Raw genomic sequence first — 19,670 nt, forward strand, 5'->3', positions numbered from 1 at the left:
ATGAATAAGACAGCAATGTATATATTTGAAACGAGACTTATTTTATATATACTAATATATTTTTTATATACACAATACTAATTTTGTAATGCAAAATAAAGACACAAGCCATTAGATAAATGTTTTTAATTCAACGGACATTAAAAAAAAGTGCCAGGTTTAACAGCTCAAGTAGGTTTTTGGTTGCCATAGTCACTCTTTCTGGTCCTCGGTGATGGACACCACAGTTTTGCCACGAGCATGACCCTGCTCTACTTTCTGAAAGGCTTGAGGCACCTTAGCAAATGAGAACACTTCCTCCACCACGGGACGGACCTACAACGACACAACAGATCACAAAAGTTAAAACTAAAAGTAACTTTAAATGACACCTACAGGTTCACTGAAAATGAATATAAAAGCCTGAACATCAACTTTTAAAGTGCGCTTGTACTGCATTAGTTGATGCTAGAGTCATAGTGGGCGTAGTAGTTTAGTTGTGGGTGCGATGTGGTGTAGAGATTAGTATTCTGAGCAGGCAAACAAAAAGTTGCTGGTTTGACCCACAAAAGATGAAGTTCTTGTCTTCACCATCATGCCCTTGAGCACGATTTGCTACCGGAACTGTCTGTCTCTGTAAAGAGTTTATGGAACCTTGGAAAAAATATACGATCTGCTGAACTCATTATCAAAAGTCAAGTGATTCATTATAATTACAATAAGAATAACCACTAAAAAGAACAAATAAATAAATTAAACTTCCAACACAGGTAACTTACAAATCAGACCAAAAGTCGGGCCAAGTATTGTTTTGTATATATTTTTTTAATTATATATATCTCATCGTATTCTCATGAACTTTAAAGGAGAATATCTCATCTAAACTAACCCTCACTGACCACAATCTAGTTAGTTGAGAGTAAAAATATAAACATGCCTGGTTACCAAACAAACAGAACATGCAGGCACAACACCACAATGCTTTAAAGGAAATAAGATGAGATACATTTCCTGTCTGTTGCTCTCTGTATCACTATGTATTTTTACTTAGATGCGTTTCTAACTTTAAAAAAATGTTTTTATGCTTTCCAATATAGAAAAAGCTCCCTTAAATGCTGATTAGCATTAAAGTTTAAAGGATATATTCAAATAATGGTAACTTTAATAATGTTGTTTTTGGTTTCTTTCTCTTCTTTAATGTCTGATATTAAATTCATAAATCCCAAAGCTCCATAACTCCTCTTTCAATGATGCGTCCGTCTTGTGTTTATGTCTGGTGCAGTGTTTGCTATATCTGACATCTATCGTGAGGGTAGTGGTCCTTCATACTGTCGTTCCCGCCATGGAACAGTCAAGTTGTCATAACACAAGCGCATTAATGACTGTTCTGTCTCATTTCTGTGTTCAAGCAAACCGCAAAAGACTTGGAGTCAAAGGTATTGCTGATGTATTGCTGGTAAAGTTAAGATGTCATTCTTTTTTTCTTTTTTTATCACTTTATTTTCATTTTCTTAAAGACAACAAACATGTACAATGACACCAAAATAGTATCTATACAGGTAGATATCTAAATATACTTTCTAGGCAGTACCTTGTACATGCTGTCATTCTATTTTGACATGGAATCATTTTTCTTCCTGCTAAAAGTTCAAATCTGCAGGGGAAAGTAGATGCTATTTATTTTATTTATATGTTTAGCTGAGTTACAGTTGCTGCTAATCACCGTCAGTGCGAACAAAGTGCCACAGCTGAGAATCACGTATACAAGCTGACAGTTAAGAGAACTGACTGAAGAAGATATGGGAAGGAGAAAGCTTAGACTTGTTGCCTCGCTTAGACTTGTTGAGAAAGCTGACTTGTTGCCTCACTGCCCTATTAGGCAATGACTTTTCAGGCAGTGTGAATGTGCGCATGAAGATAAGATACCTTACAAAACTAATTTCAGATTGAGGAAGCGTAAGGGTTTAATGAACTACAGCAAAAATAGAGAGCTTTGGAGATAACTAAGCAAATACTGAATTACTGCAATACTAATTTCTCACTAGAAACGACTAGAAATCTCAAAAGTGGAAAGTGTTGGTCAAAAACAACTGACCACTGCAACTGTCAGATGCCATCTTTATTTTTTTAGCTCAACTGTCACGGAATAGAAAGCACAGGATAGTGGGATATCAAAGGCAGCGAAGGATACATCTATGCTGCCTTCAAAAATCAATCAGATGACGGTATTTCCGTTAGTAGACAGGGTGTGATATGATAATTGGATTCAAACATGGCTTGTTGCCCTCCTACCTGCCTGCGGAGGCAGCATTTTTCAGTCTCACACACATCAAATACACTCAGGCTGAAGTACCTTTCCAGAATCAACCATTTCGCTGATCTCGTCCAGCGTTGAGCCACTTGGAGCAAAGAAACCCCAGCGATAGTGCACTCCTTTCCTGAGGTGCTGAGAAAGAGAGAGAGAATTAGTGCTGAGCAATTCTCTCAAACTTGACTAACGAATGAAATGATGTCAGGTAATCAGGTTTAGGTTCCTGACACTTCTACACCAGTATATTTTCATTCATTAAATCACTTCTTTCCCTACGCCACAGGACAAGGTGCTAATGCTAATAATAATTTCTAGATCAATATTCGATCAAGTAGACTTTGTAGAGATGTTCTTGCTTCCACTGAATTTTTTCTGTGGGTTAAATGCCAGAAAAGCAGAACAGGGGTGTTGATTTCCTGAAACATGAACCTCTGCAAGAACAGTGTTCAGACTAACCACACACAAAAACAAATAAAACCTTTAAAAAGAAATCTGCATACTGCAGTATACAAAATGTTTTGAAAGAACACTTTTATTCACCAAGGATGCATTAAATTGTTTAAAAAAACCTAAAATATATATATTATGTTACAAAAGCTTTCTATTTCAAATGAATACTGTTCTTTTATACTTTCTATTCATCAAACATTTTAAAGACAGCATAACTGTTTTCAACATTGATACTAAGAAATGTTTCTTGAGCACTAAATCAGCATATTAGAATGATTTCAGAAGGATCATGTGACTCTGAAGACTGGAGTAATGATGCTGAAAATTCAGCCTTGCCATCACAGGAATAAATGACATTTTAAAATATATTCAAATAGAAAACAGTTATTTTAATTTGTAATAATATTTCACAATATTACTGTTTTACTGTATTTATGAACACATTAATGCAGCCTTGATGAACATGTCTTTCAAAAATATTAAACAATCTTATCAACCTCAAACGTTTGAACTGTAGTGTGTGTATACTGTATAAAAGAAATATAAGAAAGTCTGGTTTGTAGGGTGAGGGAACTTCGCTTACTTTCACCTATTATTTTTGGTTTCTTTTTCCTGAAGTCTCTCTATGTTTTTAAGAAACTTAAGTGAATCATACAAGCTGCTAATTCACCCACACATACATCTGTTTGAAAGGTCATGGTTATAAACTGATAAACCATTAAAAATAACAGGAGTTCAAGCCTCTGTGCCAGAAGAAGCTAGATTTCTAGATGTTTTTCACCAGCACATGGACAGGAAGTCTCTACCTTCAGCACTTTGCATCCTATGGTGACTCCAGACTGCATCATCCCGTCTGCTAGGCCCAGTTGGTCTGTGTTATGCAGGAACGGTGTTAATAGAGTAACATATTTAGCACCATTCCAGGGTTTCAGAAGATCTAGTGCCCATTTCTCAGTTTCACCACCAATATTGTCTAAAATCAAATCAAACCTGAAAGAGACAAAAGATATAAACTCAACTTCCATCACAAGTTCCATAAAAAAAAAAAAAGTCACTGACTGGTTGCCCAAAAACGAACTTTTCTAAAGTCTGTAGTTGCTTTTCAACCGGTCCAGCAGTGTAGTCCACGACATCATCAGCACCCAGATCTCTCACCAGCCGCTCTGCATTCTGGGAACATGTTACAGTCACATGGGCGCCCCAGGCCTTTATCATCTGTAGAGAAGTAAAAACCAACATCTTAATCAAAATGTCAATTATACAGTGGTGTTACACACAAATGATCATGTGTTTTATTACTTATTAACTCATTTGAAATTGTTTCCAAAAAATGTTTTAAATTATGCAAAATGCAAAAAAAAAATCTTACATGCAAAGAATTATCATCATCACCTGTATAGCAAAGGTCCCCACTCCTCCTGATCCTCCCAGGATCAGAACGCTGTATGAGGAAAGGATAGTTCCATTACAGCCAATCTTAAACAACTGCACATCTATTATGATTCATCTAAGCCTCTAACATAGGTATGAATTATTTGAAATCACCGTTGTTGTGTTCAAGTGTTGCTGAGATCACAGGGTCGAAAGCAAAGAAGAACTTTCAGCATATAAAGTACAGTTGTCTTTAAATAAGAATGATCTGCTAAATTATGTAGCAAATTTGTAAATACATGCTTCAATGTGGTAATTAATGTCATCATGTAATTTGTTTTGAGATGCCTAATCTAATTTTTGTACATTCTAATTCAGTTAATACTATGAGGGCATTATTAACAGAAAAAATAAGACCAATTGGAGGCTGGAAATTAAACTAGATACAGAACAAGACAAAGCAGAAAGCAGAAAGGAACAACAAGTATTTTTAGTTATATTATACATATATAATTTTTCACAACAAGGAAATATCAAAAATATGATTCTATGTGAGATAAACCTAATAACTGGACGAAGTGAAGACCAACTCCCACTCGCCCCAACAGGAGCAACGGACAATGTGGTACAAACACTGAAAGATGAACCTGAACAAACAAGTACTTGCCGTTTCTTAGCACAGTTGTCTTTGTTCAGGCCACCGGTGTTGACGATGGCAGACCAGGCCGTTGCAGCCACATACGGGATGGATGCTGCTTCAGCATGCCTGAGTGATTTGGGCTTATGGGACACCTAAATCACAGAGATGAACAATGAACTTCTCTACGTAGGAGTAATGTAATTATCTAAAGGACAACAATTGTCATGTGACGTGTCAAAACTGCTGCACTGTTCTCTACATGTGAATGAATGCTTTTATCCGTTTATACAACAAAACATTAAATAAAATATTACCTCATTGGCACTAAGCACTACAAACTCTGCCAGGCCGCCCTGCTTCCATGGAGGGACAGCGGCCCACACCTAACAGAGAAAAACAGACTTTAGGGTAATTATTGGACATTGTGTATATATATACAGTTATGATATTATATAGAATAATAACTGAATAGAGCACCTCATCTCCTGGTTTAAAGTAGTTTACATCCAGGCCACATTCCATGATCTCTCCAGATACATCCCGCCCCAGGATTAGAGGAAACTCACTGCCTGCCTGGTTTATGTTCAGTGGATCACGTTTCATGGCCATAGTAGCTGCTCCATAACCACCTTTGGGAAACATAAAAGACTTTATTAAGTACACTATAAACTCTTGCAGAAAATATTTTATTGAACATTTTAAAATGAAATACATGTTTATTGTTTAATTTATGGCGTTAAAGACCCAGTCAGGCTGGTCCCAACAGGCCTTGTGACTCATCCTTTCACAATAACACAATAAAGTGGTATGTTTTTGACTTTGCATATAGGCCAACTGGTGTAAAGCTGAGGATGAATTCACTAGGCAGTTGCATAAGAGCCACTGATATAGATTGGTTGTAGATACTTAATGTCTGGAAAATACATGATTCAATAACTATACCTTTTAAAAAACCTTGCACGTGCCCTTGAAACACTTCATCTTATTGTTCTGAAAATCTAAATATGTGCAACTAAATTTTTGCCATTTCTGAAGTATCTACAATTAGTGCCTGACCATCCAAAGTCTGCAAACCTCTTCAAAAAGCTTGTTGCTCTGCAGATGCTAGTGTTTTTGATGGTTGCTAGGGCATTGCTAAGGTATTTTGACTAAAATGCTAAAGTTGGAAAATTATTGAGGTTTAATAAGCCTAAAGCTTTTTTGGAAAACAAACTGCTACAGGATGATACATGTCCTGATTACTGTGTTGAGATTTACTTTGAAATACTTTAACCAGTTATTAACTAAAACTAAATATTTTAGAAAACGTTGTGTTATTTAAAATTAAGCTGCAATAAAATGAAATATGAAACTAGATGAAAAAAAAACTAGAAATGTTGCCTTGACAACTAGCTAAAATAAAATGTTTACGTTGAAGTACTAACATTACTAAAACCTAGGGGTGGGCGATATCTCGATATTTACGATATCTCGGGATTTTTTTTTAACTCGATATGGATTTTGACATATCGTATATATCGATATATTGTTTATATTTAATTCTGATTTCGCCACTTTGCTTGTTTGCCTTCTCTGTGCTGTGCTCGCCCCCGCCCTCCTCTGCTTTTGTTCCCCCTCCCCTCGCGTGTTGTCTCCTATTTTTTTTACAGTCTATGGTTGTCTCATTCAAGTTAAATGATTCAACCAACCAAGTCCCCCGAGTCCGGTCACGCACATGATCAATCTTTCCCCGCCTAGCGAGTGCTTGAAGTGCGTCAGAAACAGCGCGCGCGCGATCAGTTGTTGTTCGTAATTTGTTGTGTAGCGTCGCCTCTCGCCGCATTGCTTTTGTTTTAGGGCGCTTAACACACTCACACTTAACATGCTCCCCTGTAGAAACGGGCCTGGCAGCTCGCGCCAGGTCTAGACACGGTGAAAGTTTCCTGATTGTGACGGATGGCCGAATTTACATGACACATTATAAATTAGCATTAGCCTACCTATTCTGCTATAGATACAGAGCCAAAGAGAAGAGAAGAGGATAAAGGTGGATAAAGACAGAGGTAAAGTGATGTAATGAATGAACAGTTTATCTAATTGCATAGTAGTAAGATACTATAATTTAATGGCAGTTATTTTTACCTTAAACTTTATGCTAGCAGTTGTTCTGAGTTCTCCAGAGGCCCCAGACAGTGTGATTTTGTAACAATCATGTCAGTTTTTAGATGCATTTTTATCACTTTTAATCTACAAGTGCAGTTTTACTCTACAGTTGTGCAGTTTTTTGGGGGTATATGGCATTTTTTTTTAAATTATTTGCCAAAATTAGTAATGGTATTTCTATACAGGTTTATTAAAAATAGTGCAATATTATTTTTTTTTTCTTTATTTTTCAGTTAAATTATTATTTTAGTATACAGGACTTTTTTTTTTTTTAAATGTCACAGAAGCACTTTGTTCCTACATGAACTGCCTACCTATTTGCATTTCAATAAAAAAAAAGACTTTGTGGTATTTGGCATATTTTTGCAGTAGTTTTTGGGGGGTTATTTTTCCTGTAAAGATATCGAGATATATATCGTATATCGAGATATAGCAAAATATATCGAGATATATTTTTTGCTCCATATCGCCCAGCCCTACTAAAACCTAAAAAATAATAATAAAGTTAAATAGAAATATATATCTATAATATTAACTAATACAAATGACTATATATATATACATATATACATGTATGTATGTATATATAAAATCATTTAAAATATCAAAAAACACATATAAAATACTAATTCTAACTGACTGTAACATGGTGATATTTAGCAAGCACCACTAATGACAGCTCATAATGACTAAGCAATTCACAATTATGATATTGCATGCTACAGTTCAAAGTCAAACATTTTCTTCATGAAATATGGTGGTCATTTGTCCCTCACTTACTTATGTCATATCTGAAAGTGACAAACTTTTCTGAATCATGTAAGATGCCTACAATATAAATGACACATGCTATAAACACAATGATATCATTCAGTGATATGATGTGATTGTCACATACCCCTCATACTGATGTCGATGGGGTTTATACCCGCAGCGTGCACCTTCACGATCACTTCATTGGGATAGTGGATGATCGGAAGCGCCGCGTTCTTAGTGAACCGCAACACCTCGTTTTTCCCGTATTTGTCGATGACCCATGCGGGCATCACAGTCCTGCGGGAGGCTGAGAAACTGAAGCTCCTATACTGACCCCTCAGCGAGCACACCAACCACCGTCTACACATGAGCATGATTGATCAATCATAAAAAATATTCCAAGCCTCTCCTCCCGAGGATATTTCTTACAGTCTCATAAGCCCTTCATCGATTAGGAATAAACCTTATTGCTTGGTTACACACTCACAAGTTCAGCGAAAGCGCGTCCCTTGTCCTGCAAAGTCAAAACAATTCGGTGAACTTTCACACGACGCACTGAACCAATCACAAGCCACATTGCTTTTCGATTGACCAATCAGAGAGCAGAGGTGATGGAACGTCAGCGGGGTCAACAGAAAGTGTCATGTCAGCCTCCAGTGCGGCGTTTCGTCCGGGAACAGCGATGCTCGGCCTGTCCATTAGAGAGGTCTGTGCTTAACCTTAAATTAATTTATATCGCTTAATTGTAGCCAATAATTGAACTTGGCTGTTTCACCGCGCTGTTTTTCTTGGCACTGTGTTACTTAATGTTTCAACTCAAAACCCTTCTAAATTCAGCCTATAAAACAGTCTGACATAGCTGGTAGACCTTCTAGGACCAGCAAAGCAGTAGCTATAGGCTGTTTTACAGCAGGGTGTAATGAGCTTTTAGCTTAATATTCAGATACATGGATACATGCATTTATATAATTACCTACTAAAATAGAAAGCCACATTGTCTGCCCACTACAGGTGTCCCAGGCACTGAGGGATGGAAGGGTGTCTGCCACCGAGCTCTGCAAAAAGTGCATCAACCAAATACAAAGGACACGTTATCTGAATGCTTATATCACCATTACAGAGGAGACGGCCATGGAACAAGCACAGAGAGCAGACATTAGGCTCAGCACAGGTATGTATGTGTCACATAAAATGTATATTTAATTCATGGCTGAATGATTATTTCCATGTGCTCTATGTTTTTTCTTGTAAGGCAAACCTCTTGGTCCTCTGGACGGCATTCCCTTCTCTGTAAAAGACAACTTCTGCACGGATAACATCAAGACCACCTGTGCTTCAAACATGCTTAAAGGTCAGCTTAAATACAATAACAAGATTGAAGTATAGACACCAGTGTCACTGGTGATTTGTGAGCGGTTTACATTTAGTCTGTTTGGATTTGTAGGTTACGTTCCTCCATTCAATGCTACAGTTGTGCAGAAGCTGCTGGATCAAGGAGCAGTTCTTGTTGGAAAAACTAATTTAGATGAGTTCGCAATGGGGTAAGATCCAAGTGTGCACCTACACTGCTTTTCAAAAGTTTGGGCTCAGTAAGATATATTAATGTTTTGTTTTTTCAGCAATGATACTGTACATAGTTGAATAGATTAAACAGATTGTGTCTGCTCTGCAAGTCTGAGCATTTCCTCTGTGTCTCTCTCCCTCTTAAGATCTGGCAGTGCGGATGGGGTGTTCGGTCCAGTTCGTAACCCATGGAGCTATGCAACCCAATACCGTGAACAGAGCAAAGAAGATCCAGATTCTGATTGGGCAATCACAGGAGGAAGTTCAGGAGGTAGTGCAGCGGCAGTGGCTTCTCTCAGCAGCTTCCTGTGAGTGTAAAACTCTTCATATAATTCTGCATACTACACCTGGACTTTCGCTTCAATACAAGCATGTTCATAAAGCCCAGTTCACATATTTGAGCAGGTGCTCCCAGATGAAAGCAGAGGAATAGTTCTCTGTATATCTGAAACAATATATTATATTATCTAATATTTTAGCATTCATTCCAGAACAGATGTAGACATAACTCATTTCCTCTTTTGATCTTTCTGACACTTTATAAGTGACTAATTGATCATAATGTATTTATTTAGCAGTTTAATACTCTGCATTTAATTAATTAGGTAATAGATGTTCACGTGCACGGGGTGAGTGTACCGAAAACACATTATTACATAAGGCTTCATTTACAATGTGTATGGGCCTAAAACTATCTCTTTGCCACACCTGCCAATGGCCGGTAACTTCAGAAAATGTATCAGCCATAAATATGTTTTACCGGCCATTAAACTGTTTTTGCAAAAACAGGCAGTAATGACACCAAAACTTTAGATACTAGTGAAAATTCATAATTTTCTATTCCAATTTCAATACCACAACTAAAACTACTAGCTATAATTACTATACATTTAAAACATTAAAGACAAGTAAACAGTCAGTAGTAAAATTAAAAACAAATAATCAAATTACAAGCAAAAGCAAAAAAAAACTGTGCTTTTCAGGTTTTTCAGGTAGGGCTGACAGTAGTTTTCAGTAGGGCTGCACGATTTTGAAGAAAAATGCGATATGCGATAACTCATTAAATAATGCGATATTCAATATGCGATACGATAATGCTTAAAGTGTGTAAAATTAACTTAAATTATTTAAAAAATATATATTTAAAATTTTCACATTCTTTTTTTGACAAGAAAACATCCCTACAACTTCTGAAAGTGAACAGCAGTGTTTTACTGTAGCATAAGAACTGTTATTTTAACATCAGTGTAAACCACAGGCTTCAGGGTTAACCACAGGGTTCAGGGTTTCAGGTTATCCTACATTAAGATTATTTAACAACAGAAACTGAATAATCAAATGTAAAAATAAACACTGCTTAGTTTTCACTGTATTAATTAAATACATATATACTGATTCTTATTAAAGCTACAAAAGTTATTCAGCCAAAAGCAGTGTGTGATTTTTCTCTTTCTCTGTCTTTTGTTCATTACCCAGATTATTGCAAGCTGTATGCATATCGCGCTATACACATTTGCGATATTTCGCTAATTTCGATATATTGTGCAGCCCTAGTTTTCAGGTACAGAAATTAAATAAAGTAAGCAAATGTAAAATAACACTGCATAGTCTTCACTGTATAATTTAAACTTAAACATCCTTATTAAAGTTACAAAAGTTATTTAGTCAAGAATAGTGAGTGATTTTTTTTTTTTTTTTTTTTTTTTTTTTGTTGTTGTTTGATTAACATTAAAGACGGACAGCAGGAATGTTAGGCTGCTGTCACTTCAAGACTAATGTATGGATCTAATATACTGATACACATGCATTTACTTTCTCAACTGTTTACGTATGGGTCACTTAAGACATAACCAACTATGTTTACTTGGATTCTTGCTTTTTTTTTTTACATACAAATTTAAATTTGTCTGCTCAAGTGCAAGAAGATGTGAAAGACAGCGTGCAAAAACTAAACTGAGCTCTCTAAGACACGGCTTTCATGGCGCGTGCTACGGATGTTTGCGCACACAAAACTTTCCACACAGCATGCAAGAAAATGAGCTCAAGTTCGCATCATCTTGAATATTGTCAAGGCTTAAACTTTTGTGAAGATGCAACACTGGCCCGTCAACTGTCCTGAGCCTCTTTCACGTTTGTTCATGTTCATGCATTGTTAGAATTCATAAAAAATAAAATTTCTCTTAGAGCCTTGGGATCTGATACAGGAGGCTCTACACGAAACCCTGGTTCTCTCTGTGGGGTCGTGGCTCTGAAACCCTCTTACGGCCTACTCTCTCGTCACGGCCTCATCCCTCTGGTCAACTCAATGGACGTGCCGGGAATCATGACCAGGAGTGTCCATGATGCTGCCACTGTCTTGAGTAGGAGAGCTTTCGTTCATTAACATATGAGAGTCACTGATTTAAATTTGTGCTTTACGTTTTTGGGTGGTTTTGTTTTTCAGGGATTCTGCAGGGCCGAGATGAGAGAGACTCAACAACTGTCCAGGCACCCGACACCCCACCTAGCCTTCCTGAACACTTTGACATTAGAGACATATGTGTTGGCATACCAAAGGTAAAGCTGCCTTCAGACCATTCGCTGGGTGACAGCAGCTCAGTGTAGTTAACAGCAGAAGGGTCTAGCCTGGTAACTCAAATATTCAAACAAAATTTTTTTGTAAAGTTGGACAAATTAACTTACCATATACATATACATAATTAAAATGTTAAGTATTTACCACAATAGTAATTACTTCCTTTAAATAAAATTTATGCTGCTTTAAATAAAAACATAATTGTGTCCAGGAAGGATTACTGTAATATAGTAATGAAATGGACTTTACTGCATTATGTTTGTTTCTTACGACTGTAATGAGAATATGGGGCAAAATATGCTTAACTGTCATAATACTATAACAATGCAAAAATGGTCTTCATTTTCTTTTTTCAGATGTTTGGGGTGAAATAAATTTGATTGTAAGATTCAGTTATGTTTGTATGATATTGTAATAGAGCTTCTATGATGTTAGGAATATCATGCTCCGGGCCTGTCTAAGGACACTCTGGCCCAGTGGAGTCGAGTCGCAGCCATGTTTGAGCAGGCAGGGGCGCGGGTACAAGAAGTATCTCTTCCACACACGCAGCACTCCATCGTCTGTTACCACGTCCTATGTTGCTGTGAGGTTGCATCAAACATGGCACGTTTCGATGGGCTTGAATACGGTATTTAAAGCCTAAACATTTCCAAAACCATCACATAACAATTAGACCTACATGATGGGTTTAAAATGTTGGTGTTACTTTTAAAGCTACAATAAAAAAAAGAAAATGTACATCTCCATTTGAATTTGAAAAGGTTTTTTTTTTTTTTTTTTGTCCCTTTTTCTCTTCAGGCCATCGCAGTGCAGTTGACAGCTCCACAGATGCCATGTACGCCACCACACGACATGAAGGCTTCAACAATGTGGTCCGCAGAAGAATCCTCTCAGGGAACTACTTCCTACTGAAATCGTGAGGGCCTCAAAAACAGAACCACAACTGTCTCAGATCCGTTTAACACTTTTACTGTATTCATAGTTTGTATAGCCCCTCTCATGCACACTCTATTTAAAGATGCACAAATTTGCTCACTTGCTTAGTTTCTACTAATGCATCGGTACTACGTTATCATTGACATTATAGTTAGACAGATGTTTAAAAGTTTGGGGTCTGTACGATTTGTTTTTTGTGTTTTTTTAAAGAAATTAATAATTTTATTGATAAAAAATTACAATTTCAAATAATTCTATTTAGTAATGTTTCCTGAAATTAAACTGTATCACAGTTTCCACAAAAATATTAAACAGCACAACTGTTTTCAACATCGATAAGAATGTTAATGATAAAAAGAAACGTTTCTTAAGCACCAAATCAGCATATTATAATTATTTCCGTAGGATCATGTGACACTGATGACTGGAGTAATGGCTGCTTAAAATTCAGCTTTGCCATTGTAGGAATAAATTACATAATTGTACAAATATTTCATACTCTTACTGGTTTTTTTATGGAGCCCCTAAAGGGACATGGTGGTGGAAAAAATATGAGATGAGAGGAAAAATTGTGTCAATGCTTTTGCAATGCTCTCGCAAAATGTTTGCATTTGGAATGCAAAATATTGTCCCTTTAGAGGCTCTGTAGTTTTTACTGTATTTTTGATCAAATAAATGCAGTCTTGGTGAGCACAAGAAACTTCTTTCAAAATCTTACAGATGCCAAACTATTGAACGGTAGTGTACATTAGTTCCCAATTTGAGTCTTAGCTACCTGCAGAAGTTATTCTTATTAACACATGGCCTGCACTTTTTTTGTTAGTAAACTGTATGCCAAAAAAGAAATGTTAATCTTTCAATATGCAGAACATTGGCACTGTATACTAGTACAAAAAAGTACCTCTTCCAAAATGTAACCATGGTGCAATTTTGATTTGCAAAAAAAAAAAAAAATGGTATCAATCCAACCCTACTGTACTGTAGTGTGTTTTAATGCAGCTTTGCCTTGGTTTTGCTCTCATAGAGTGGTTACAGATATCAGCATTTCAAATCTTCACACCCTGTCTTCACAGGAGTTATGAGCGTTACTTTGTGAAGGCTCAGCAAACCCGTCGTCTTATTACTGAAGATTTTAAAACTGTGTTCCGGTCTGGCATAGACTTTCTCCTCACACCCACAACGCTGAGCGATGCAGCCCGCTACTCTGACTTCATACAGGAAGACAACCGAACACGCAGTGCTCAGGAGGATGTCTTCACCCAGCCTGTCAACATAGCAGGTATGCACAGGAAGTGGATATGAGAGAGAAATTACTCCTTTCAATGGAGTGAGATTCCATAGAGGTGCTGCATGTCCATATCTGGCTTGACCTGTGCAGATGTGGTTTGTTTATCACCTGTTTTGAAGTCAATCAGGGAGTTTTGTGTGATCACAACAATCGTCAAGGACGTGTGAACTCCAGCTAAATGAACGCTGAGTACAGCAGGGTTGTCTCCTGAAGCAGTATAAACAAACTCACAGCTGAGTTTAATGGGTCAATGAACTAACAAATCCAAAGTCCATCCATCTTCTTGTGATCTTTTTCTAAGCCCAAATGTATCCTTGTTAATATGTATTTCCTCCACAGGTGTGCCTGCTGTGACAGTGCCAACAGCCCTTTCACCCCGAGGTCTTCCCATTGGCCTGCAGCTAATTGGTCAGACACTACAGGACTGGAAGTTGTTGACAGTAGCCCACTGGATGGAGCAACAACTCAACTTCCCATTGGTCCGTTTTCATGAAGACTCAAATAAGAGAGAGCTGGACCAATCAGTCAGAGAAAGGACACATACAGTAGGATTATAACCAAAACACAAAGACTGAACTGGTAGAGATGAAACCTTGGACGGTGTAATTTAATATGAAGTGAGAATATTTGTTGTAGAATGTACAGCAAAAGCTGTAACAGCACACTGGATCTATACGAGTCTCTATTTTGGACTTTGGGCTGCATCATTCATTCTCCTTTGCTTCTCAAAATTCAAGTGACATTTATTCTGCAGGATTGGCATAAGTGGAGCCACTGAATTAAAATCACTACTGCTGATAAAAGATAAAAATGCAAATGTCTCAATATCTCTATTTTTTATTTTGTAACAATATTTTATTTGTCAAACATTATGGCGACAATAAAGTGTAAACCGTATTTGGGAAAATTTTAGTAAATCAATTATATGTGATAATTTAACTGAATTAAATAGCATTGTGTTATAAACATAGAAACTCACATACACACAACACATCGTTTTTTGCTACGCTGTCTTTTTAAATCTATATGAGATAAAAACAGCCGTTTTAAGCTAGTTCTTTTTTTCTTTATTAATGAGGAATATCGTCATCAGGAAACGTGTCACATTTTGGCAAAATTTCACTGGCAAAAAATGTCTTGTCAGTAGTGTAGCGATGTATAGACCAGATCTCACACAGAATTCACTCAAAGAAAGCAGCTTTCTATTGGTCAACCCGGCAAAATCGTGTGAACAACTTGAGCTGGTTGCGAAACGTGCCTTTGGGAATCTTTCACCTTCACGACATTCGATTAAATGTGATATAATTTATTTTTACAAATTAAATATACCATTGTGTTATAAACTTACTGTGATCTTAAAAATTAAATTACCTACTGCAATCCTTATATTGCAGCTTTTGCTGCAGCTGTGGTTACTTTTCAGATATTGTGAAAGCATAAAAATAAATCAGTTAGGAAAGGTAAAAGGTAAAATAATTCTCGTTTATACAATCAGACAATATGGGCAAGCTTGTAAAACAACTTGTATTCAAAGAGAATGGTTGCAGGTCTCCAGAAGAACCACATTGAATTCAGCTTGTGCCACAGCCAAAGCAGAAGTTTGCAAGCAAACCGCAGATGTGGTGCTGTTTAACCATTCCATGAAAGTGCACACATCCTGTTTCTAACGTATGACAATGCTTAGGTACTTAGGCCGGAAATGAGCTTCAGTTATGTCTTGAGTATGAAGTCATTATTTATCATTTCTTTTTATGGCTGAGGTTATTAACGGAATAAAGGGAGTTGGCCGTGAATTATTGTCTCTCCAGCACATCACAAATTGCGTTGTGAAACTTTTTTGTTGTTAAGTTAACAAAATAGTGTGTTGAATTGTATAATCACAATCATATTCAACACTGATAAACAACATCTTCACACAAATGAAAGAATGTGAATTATAGATTTATCCTTGGACAAAGCTTAATGTTGTGTATTGTATGAAGAAGCTGGAATCATTCATTCTTGTTTAGTGGTATCTTTTGATTAGTGCTGGAAGTGTGCTCTTTATTTCATTAAAACTTAATGTGATTATCTCAGCAGCATCACAGGAAGCTGGTGTATTTAATTTAGTCAATGAAGAAGTGCACTTATTTCCATTTAACCATTTCATTCCACCATCTGTGACCACACACACAACAGAAGTCACTTGCAAAGAAAGGAGCTTTCTGTTGGTCAGTGCAGTGAATTTAATTGAACAACTTGAACCAATTGCCTTCACGTGAAATTCTAGATGACATGGATTTCAATTGAAATGACTGGATTTTGCCCCTTCAAAATTCAACGAACAACGGTAAATGTGATGTCACCGCACATTAATTAGTCAGGGTAAACCCTATATTCAGTTTTACATGGATGAACTTTGTCTTTTATAAAGGTCCTAGATCACGTCATTTTCACAACTCGCGTGAAACGTGACCTATTGTGACGTATGTCAGAGTGTAAACGCTTCTCAAACAAGAAACAATGTAGGGCAGGACTTTTTTTCCATTTAGAATTGATTGGACTAGTGCAAAATACCCGTGCAAAATCAGTTCTTGTGTGTGTTTTTAGTAATTGTTGGTTTGGTGTGATTGAATGAACTTTTGCTGTGTAATTGTAACAATGAGCAGTGACATTTTTATTTGTGCATGGTAGAAAGCACACAGTGAACTCCGAGAAAACGCTATTTTTGAGCAAACAGTTTGTGAATAGGCAACTACAAATGATGCCCGTGAAAGAGACTGTGAACGCATTGAATAGGATATGTTTAGTTGGTGAATAGCATAGGCTACTATTACACAGTAGCGATAACGTTAAGCGCACCAGAATGAAATATAATATTCAGAAGTAAACAGCATAGCTGACATATAGATTCAGTTAACATCCACAAATGAATAAGCACGTCGCGATTCAGGGAGCAGTGCAAAGTACCCGTGCAAAATCAGTTTTTGTGAGCTGATCGCCGTCAAAAAAGTTCAGGAGATATTTCTTAGCGACGGCTGATTTCAACAGTTTCAATATGATAGCATTTTGAAGAAAAAAGTGTCATGAATTTATTGCATTTTTGGGGAAAAATAATAAGTTTTTATAATAAATCTTTGAAAATCCAAATCTGGATTTGAATTTTTTTATGATATTATAACCTAAAGATGCTGTGTGAAAGTTTGAAACAGAAAATAGTGGTTTTCATCTTGCCACTTTCTTGGTAAAGAAAACACATTTTTACTCAAATTAATCAAAATGGATTTATCACGTTTTGGAACCAAACTCTAATATTCAGAAGTAAACAGTGTAGCTGACAGATTGTCAGAATGTTTATTTTTAAACCACAACCTTCTTGGGGCTTCTTTGACCGATACAACTCTCTAGTGTCAGAATGTTTATTTTTAAACCACAACCTTTTAAAAATTATATATTTAACGATATCTTTTGGATTTCTCATCCAAACAATGTCAAACTTGGCACTGCACTTACTCGTGCCCGTGGCGAGACACCTGTCGAGTTTGAAATCAATCGGACTAACGGTTCGAGAGATATGCGAGGAACAGACACACACACACACACACACAGACAGACAGACAGACGTTTCTGTAATTTATACATAGGCGTCGATTTCGGGGGGGACGGGGGGGACGGGGGGGACGCGTACCCACCAGATTTCGTCACGAGTCATTTTGTACCCACCACTTTTAACTTCCGTCCATATTAATTTGACTTTTGGTTCGATTTTTTTGACCGTTTTCAGTGGGTATGAGGAGCAATATGAGAGAGAAATTTGGTAATCATTGTCTGACCCAACAAAAAAACATTATAATATAAATTTTATTTTATTTTTCATGTTCACATTTATGAGGGAAAAAACAACGTGTCAGTTCTCGGTTACGGACTTGAGCGCTCTGAAAGCGGCATGCATGCTTTACAACTTTCACAGAGACCTCAAACAGAACAGCTGCCTTTCTTTAAATTTAATTTCGTTTTGTATTAATTATATCTTAATTTTAATCAATGTTTCATGAACCAATTGCCTGGATTTAAAGTAAATATAGCAGAATCACGACATGGAGGCGCCGGCGAGTGAACTGGAGTTCGTCTCATAAATGAACCGAAACTCAGTGTATAATGCACATTCACATTCACAGCGTATTTAGACACATTTAGACGCATTCATAATCATTACTTTTACCGGTTCTTTGTGGCAAGCTTTATGCGTGCGGTCGTGCGCTTGAGTGCGGCTATATTACGTAAACGCTCATTATCCTGTAGGCTATACGTAATTAAATTAAATTAATATAAAGGGGCGATTTGTCCACGAATGACTTAAATGAACAACTAGCCTAGTAGTCGACTAGAAAAAAAAAATGTTAGTCGGAAGCAGCCCTTATTCCACATATTTTCGAACCAGGCAACAGGACATCTGGGTTGAGCGAGCGACCCTGCGGAATGAACGAGCGGAGCGGAATATTCAGAAATGCGCTCTCCACTCACGAGCTCTGATCGGAACAAACCCGAACCTCACTGTCTGCTGAACTTGCGCAGAAACATCAAGATATAACCAGCTTTTTAAAATGTTTTTTAAAACTAAACACTATTTTAGCACAAATTATGAGCTTATTGGCGATTTTTTTTATAATTATTGACAAAAATAGAATATAGTTTTTTTTTTTTTTTTTTTTTGGGTGAGCCTGTTGAAAAGTGCCTGAGCTACAGGACATCGTCTTTCAAAACATAACCTGCTCGAAAGAGAGAAAAAAAATTAATGCGTCGTACAGCACTTCTGAAAAAGCACTTCCGAATGCGTCTCTGTCCCCAGCACATTTCAAACCAAACTGACGCCCATGAATTTATAGATAGATTGTTGTGGTTTGCCGTTGTCATGATGTCATGTGAGTGACAGGTTGTCCCGCCCTTGTGCCAAAAAACGTGTTATCAAATAAGAGAAGAGGGGAATTTATTATGATTAAAGGTTATGGGGGCAAAACATTATGTGCACAGTTAAATCATTTAGAATAAATACTGCAATATTCCATTAAAAAAAGAATTTTCAATTTTGATTTAATGGTGACTTTAAGCAACTGTCTTTGACAGTTTTACCATGTCTCGCTGCTTTTTTGCACTTCTGTTCTCAGACAGTCTCAAATTAGATCCTAAGTTTCAATAGGCTGAAACAAAAATAACTTCCATCAATGACATCAGTGTTGTAATATCTCTAGTCATCATTTCAGTGCGTGTGTCATGCCTAATAATATGTCCAAATAATATGTCAATTATGGAAATATGAAAACAGCGTACCTGGTTAGAACACCATGGTGAACCTAGGGAGGTTTAACAGAACCGATAAGCTCTGCTTCCTCTCCAGGAAAGGTGCAGTGCAGTCACGTTTCGTTGCTTGGTGGAACATGTGGGCTTCATACATTGCTACGCTATAGATAATGGACCATTTTTTGCTAACAAAATTTCACTAAATGTTTGCATTTTTTGTATCTGTAAAAGACTGTAAAATGCTACAGTACTGATGCTAAAAATGTAAAGATTCCAGTAAAAACCTGTTAGTTGGTTAACAGTAAGTTCCCTTACAATTTACGGGGGAAAACAAATAGATCTAACCTTACATCTGTACCATTTTTGGAAGTAAAAACGTATG

The 19,670-nt window shown here is 36.8% G+C and overlaps 2 protein-coding genes across 2 annotated transcripts; one reads left to right on the forward strand and one right to left on the reverse strand.

The window, feature by feature from the left end:
• Nucleotides 1-109: 109 nt before the first annotated feature.
• rtn4ip1 (reticulon 4 interacting protein 1) lies at nucleotides 110-8,206 on the reverse strand. Its single transcript, XM_084392956.1, has 9 exons — nucleotides 7,792-8,206; nucleotides 5,229-5,380; nucleotides 5,066-5,134; nucleotides 4,779-4,903; nucleotides 4,133-4,181; nucleotides 3,819-3,955; nucleotides 3,547-3,730; nucleotides 2,333-2,425; nucleotides 110-315 (listed from the first exon to the last, which is right to left on the reverse strand). Exons 1-9 carry the CDS (start codon nucleotides 8,021-8,023, stop codon nucleotides 193-195), a joined length of 1,164 nt encoding a protein of 387 aa, XP_084249082.1. The 5' UTR covers nucleotides 8,024-8,206; the 3' UTR covers nucleotides 110-192.
• Nucleotides 8,207-8,268: 62 nt separating this feature from the next.
• On the forward strand, nucleotides 8,269-14,908 carry qrsl1 (glutaminyl-tRNA amidotransferase subunit QRSL1). Its single transcript, XM_084392952.1, has 11 exons — nucleotides 8,269-8,355; nucleotides 8,661-8,820; nucleotides 8,902-9,000; nucleotides 9,094-9,190; nucleotides 9,359-9,520; nucleotides 11,397-11,572; nucleotides 11,656-11,768; nucleotides 12,223-12,415; nucleotides 12,586-12,703; nucleotides 13,797-14,002; nucleotides 14,351-14,908. Exons 1-11 carry the CDS (start codon nucleotides 8,293-8,295, stop codon nucleotides 14,566-14,568), a joined length of 1,605 nt encoding a protein of 534 aa, XP_084249078.1. The 5' UTR covers nucleotides 8,269-8,292; the 3' UTR covers nucleotides 14,569-14,908.
• Nucleotides 14,909-19,670: the final 4,762 nt, after the last annotated feature.

The sequence above is a fragment of the Rutilus rutilus genome (assembly GCF_951802725.1).
Source record: "Rutilus rutilus genome assembly, chromosome: 21".
Taxonomy (NCBI): domain Eukaryota; kingdom Metazoa; phylum Chordata; class Actinopteri; order Cypriniformes; family Leuciscidae; genus Rutilus; species Rutilus rutilus.

Coding starts and splice junctions, on each gene's coding strand:
- qrsl1 (XM_084392952.1), top strand. CDS start 8,293: ATGTCAGCCTCCAGTGCGGCGTTTCGTCCGGGAACAGCGATGCTCGGC. Junction 8,821..8,901: donor AGACATTAGGCTCAGCACAG/GTATGTATGTGT, acceptor TTTTCTTGTAAG/GCAAACCTCTTGGTCCTCTG. Junction 9,521..11,396: donor GCTTCTCTCAGCAGCTTCCT/GTGAGTGTAAAA, acceptor AATTTCTCTTAG/AGCCTTGGGATCTGATACAG.
- rtn4ip1 (XM_084392956.1), bottom strand. CDS start 8,023: ATGCTCATGTGTAGACGGTGGTTGGTGTGCTCGCTGAGGGGTCAGTAT. Junction 4,904..5,065: donor TAGTGCTTAGTGCCAATGAG/GTAATATTTTAT, acceptor TCTGTGATTTAG/GTGTCCCATAAGCCCAAATC. Junction 3,731..3,818: donor CAACTACAGACTTTAGAAAA/GTTCGTTTTTGG, acceptor TGTCTCTTTCAG/GTTTGATTTGATTTTAGACA.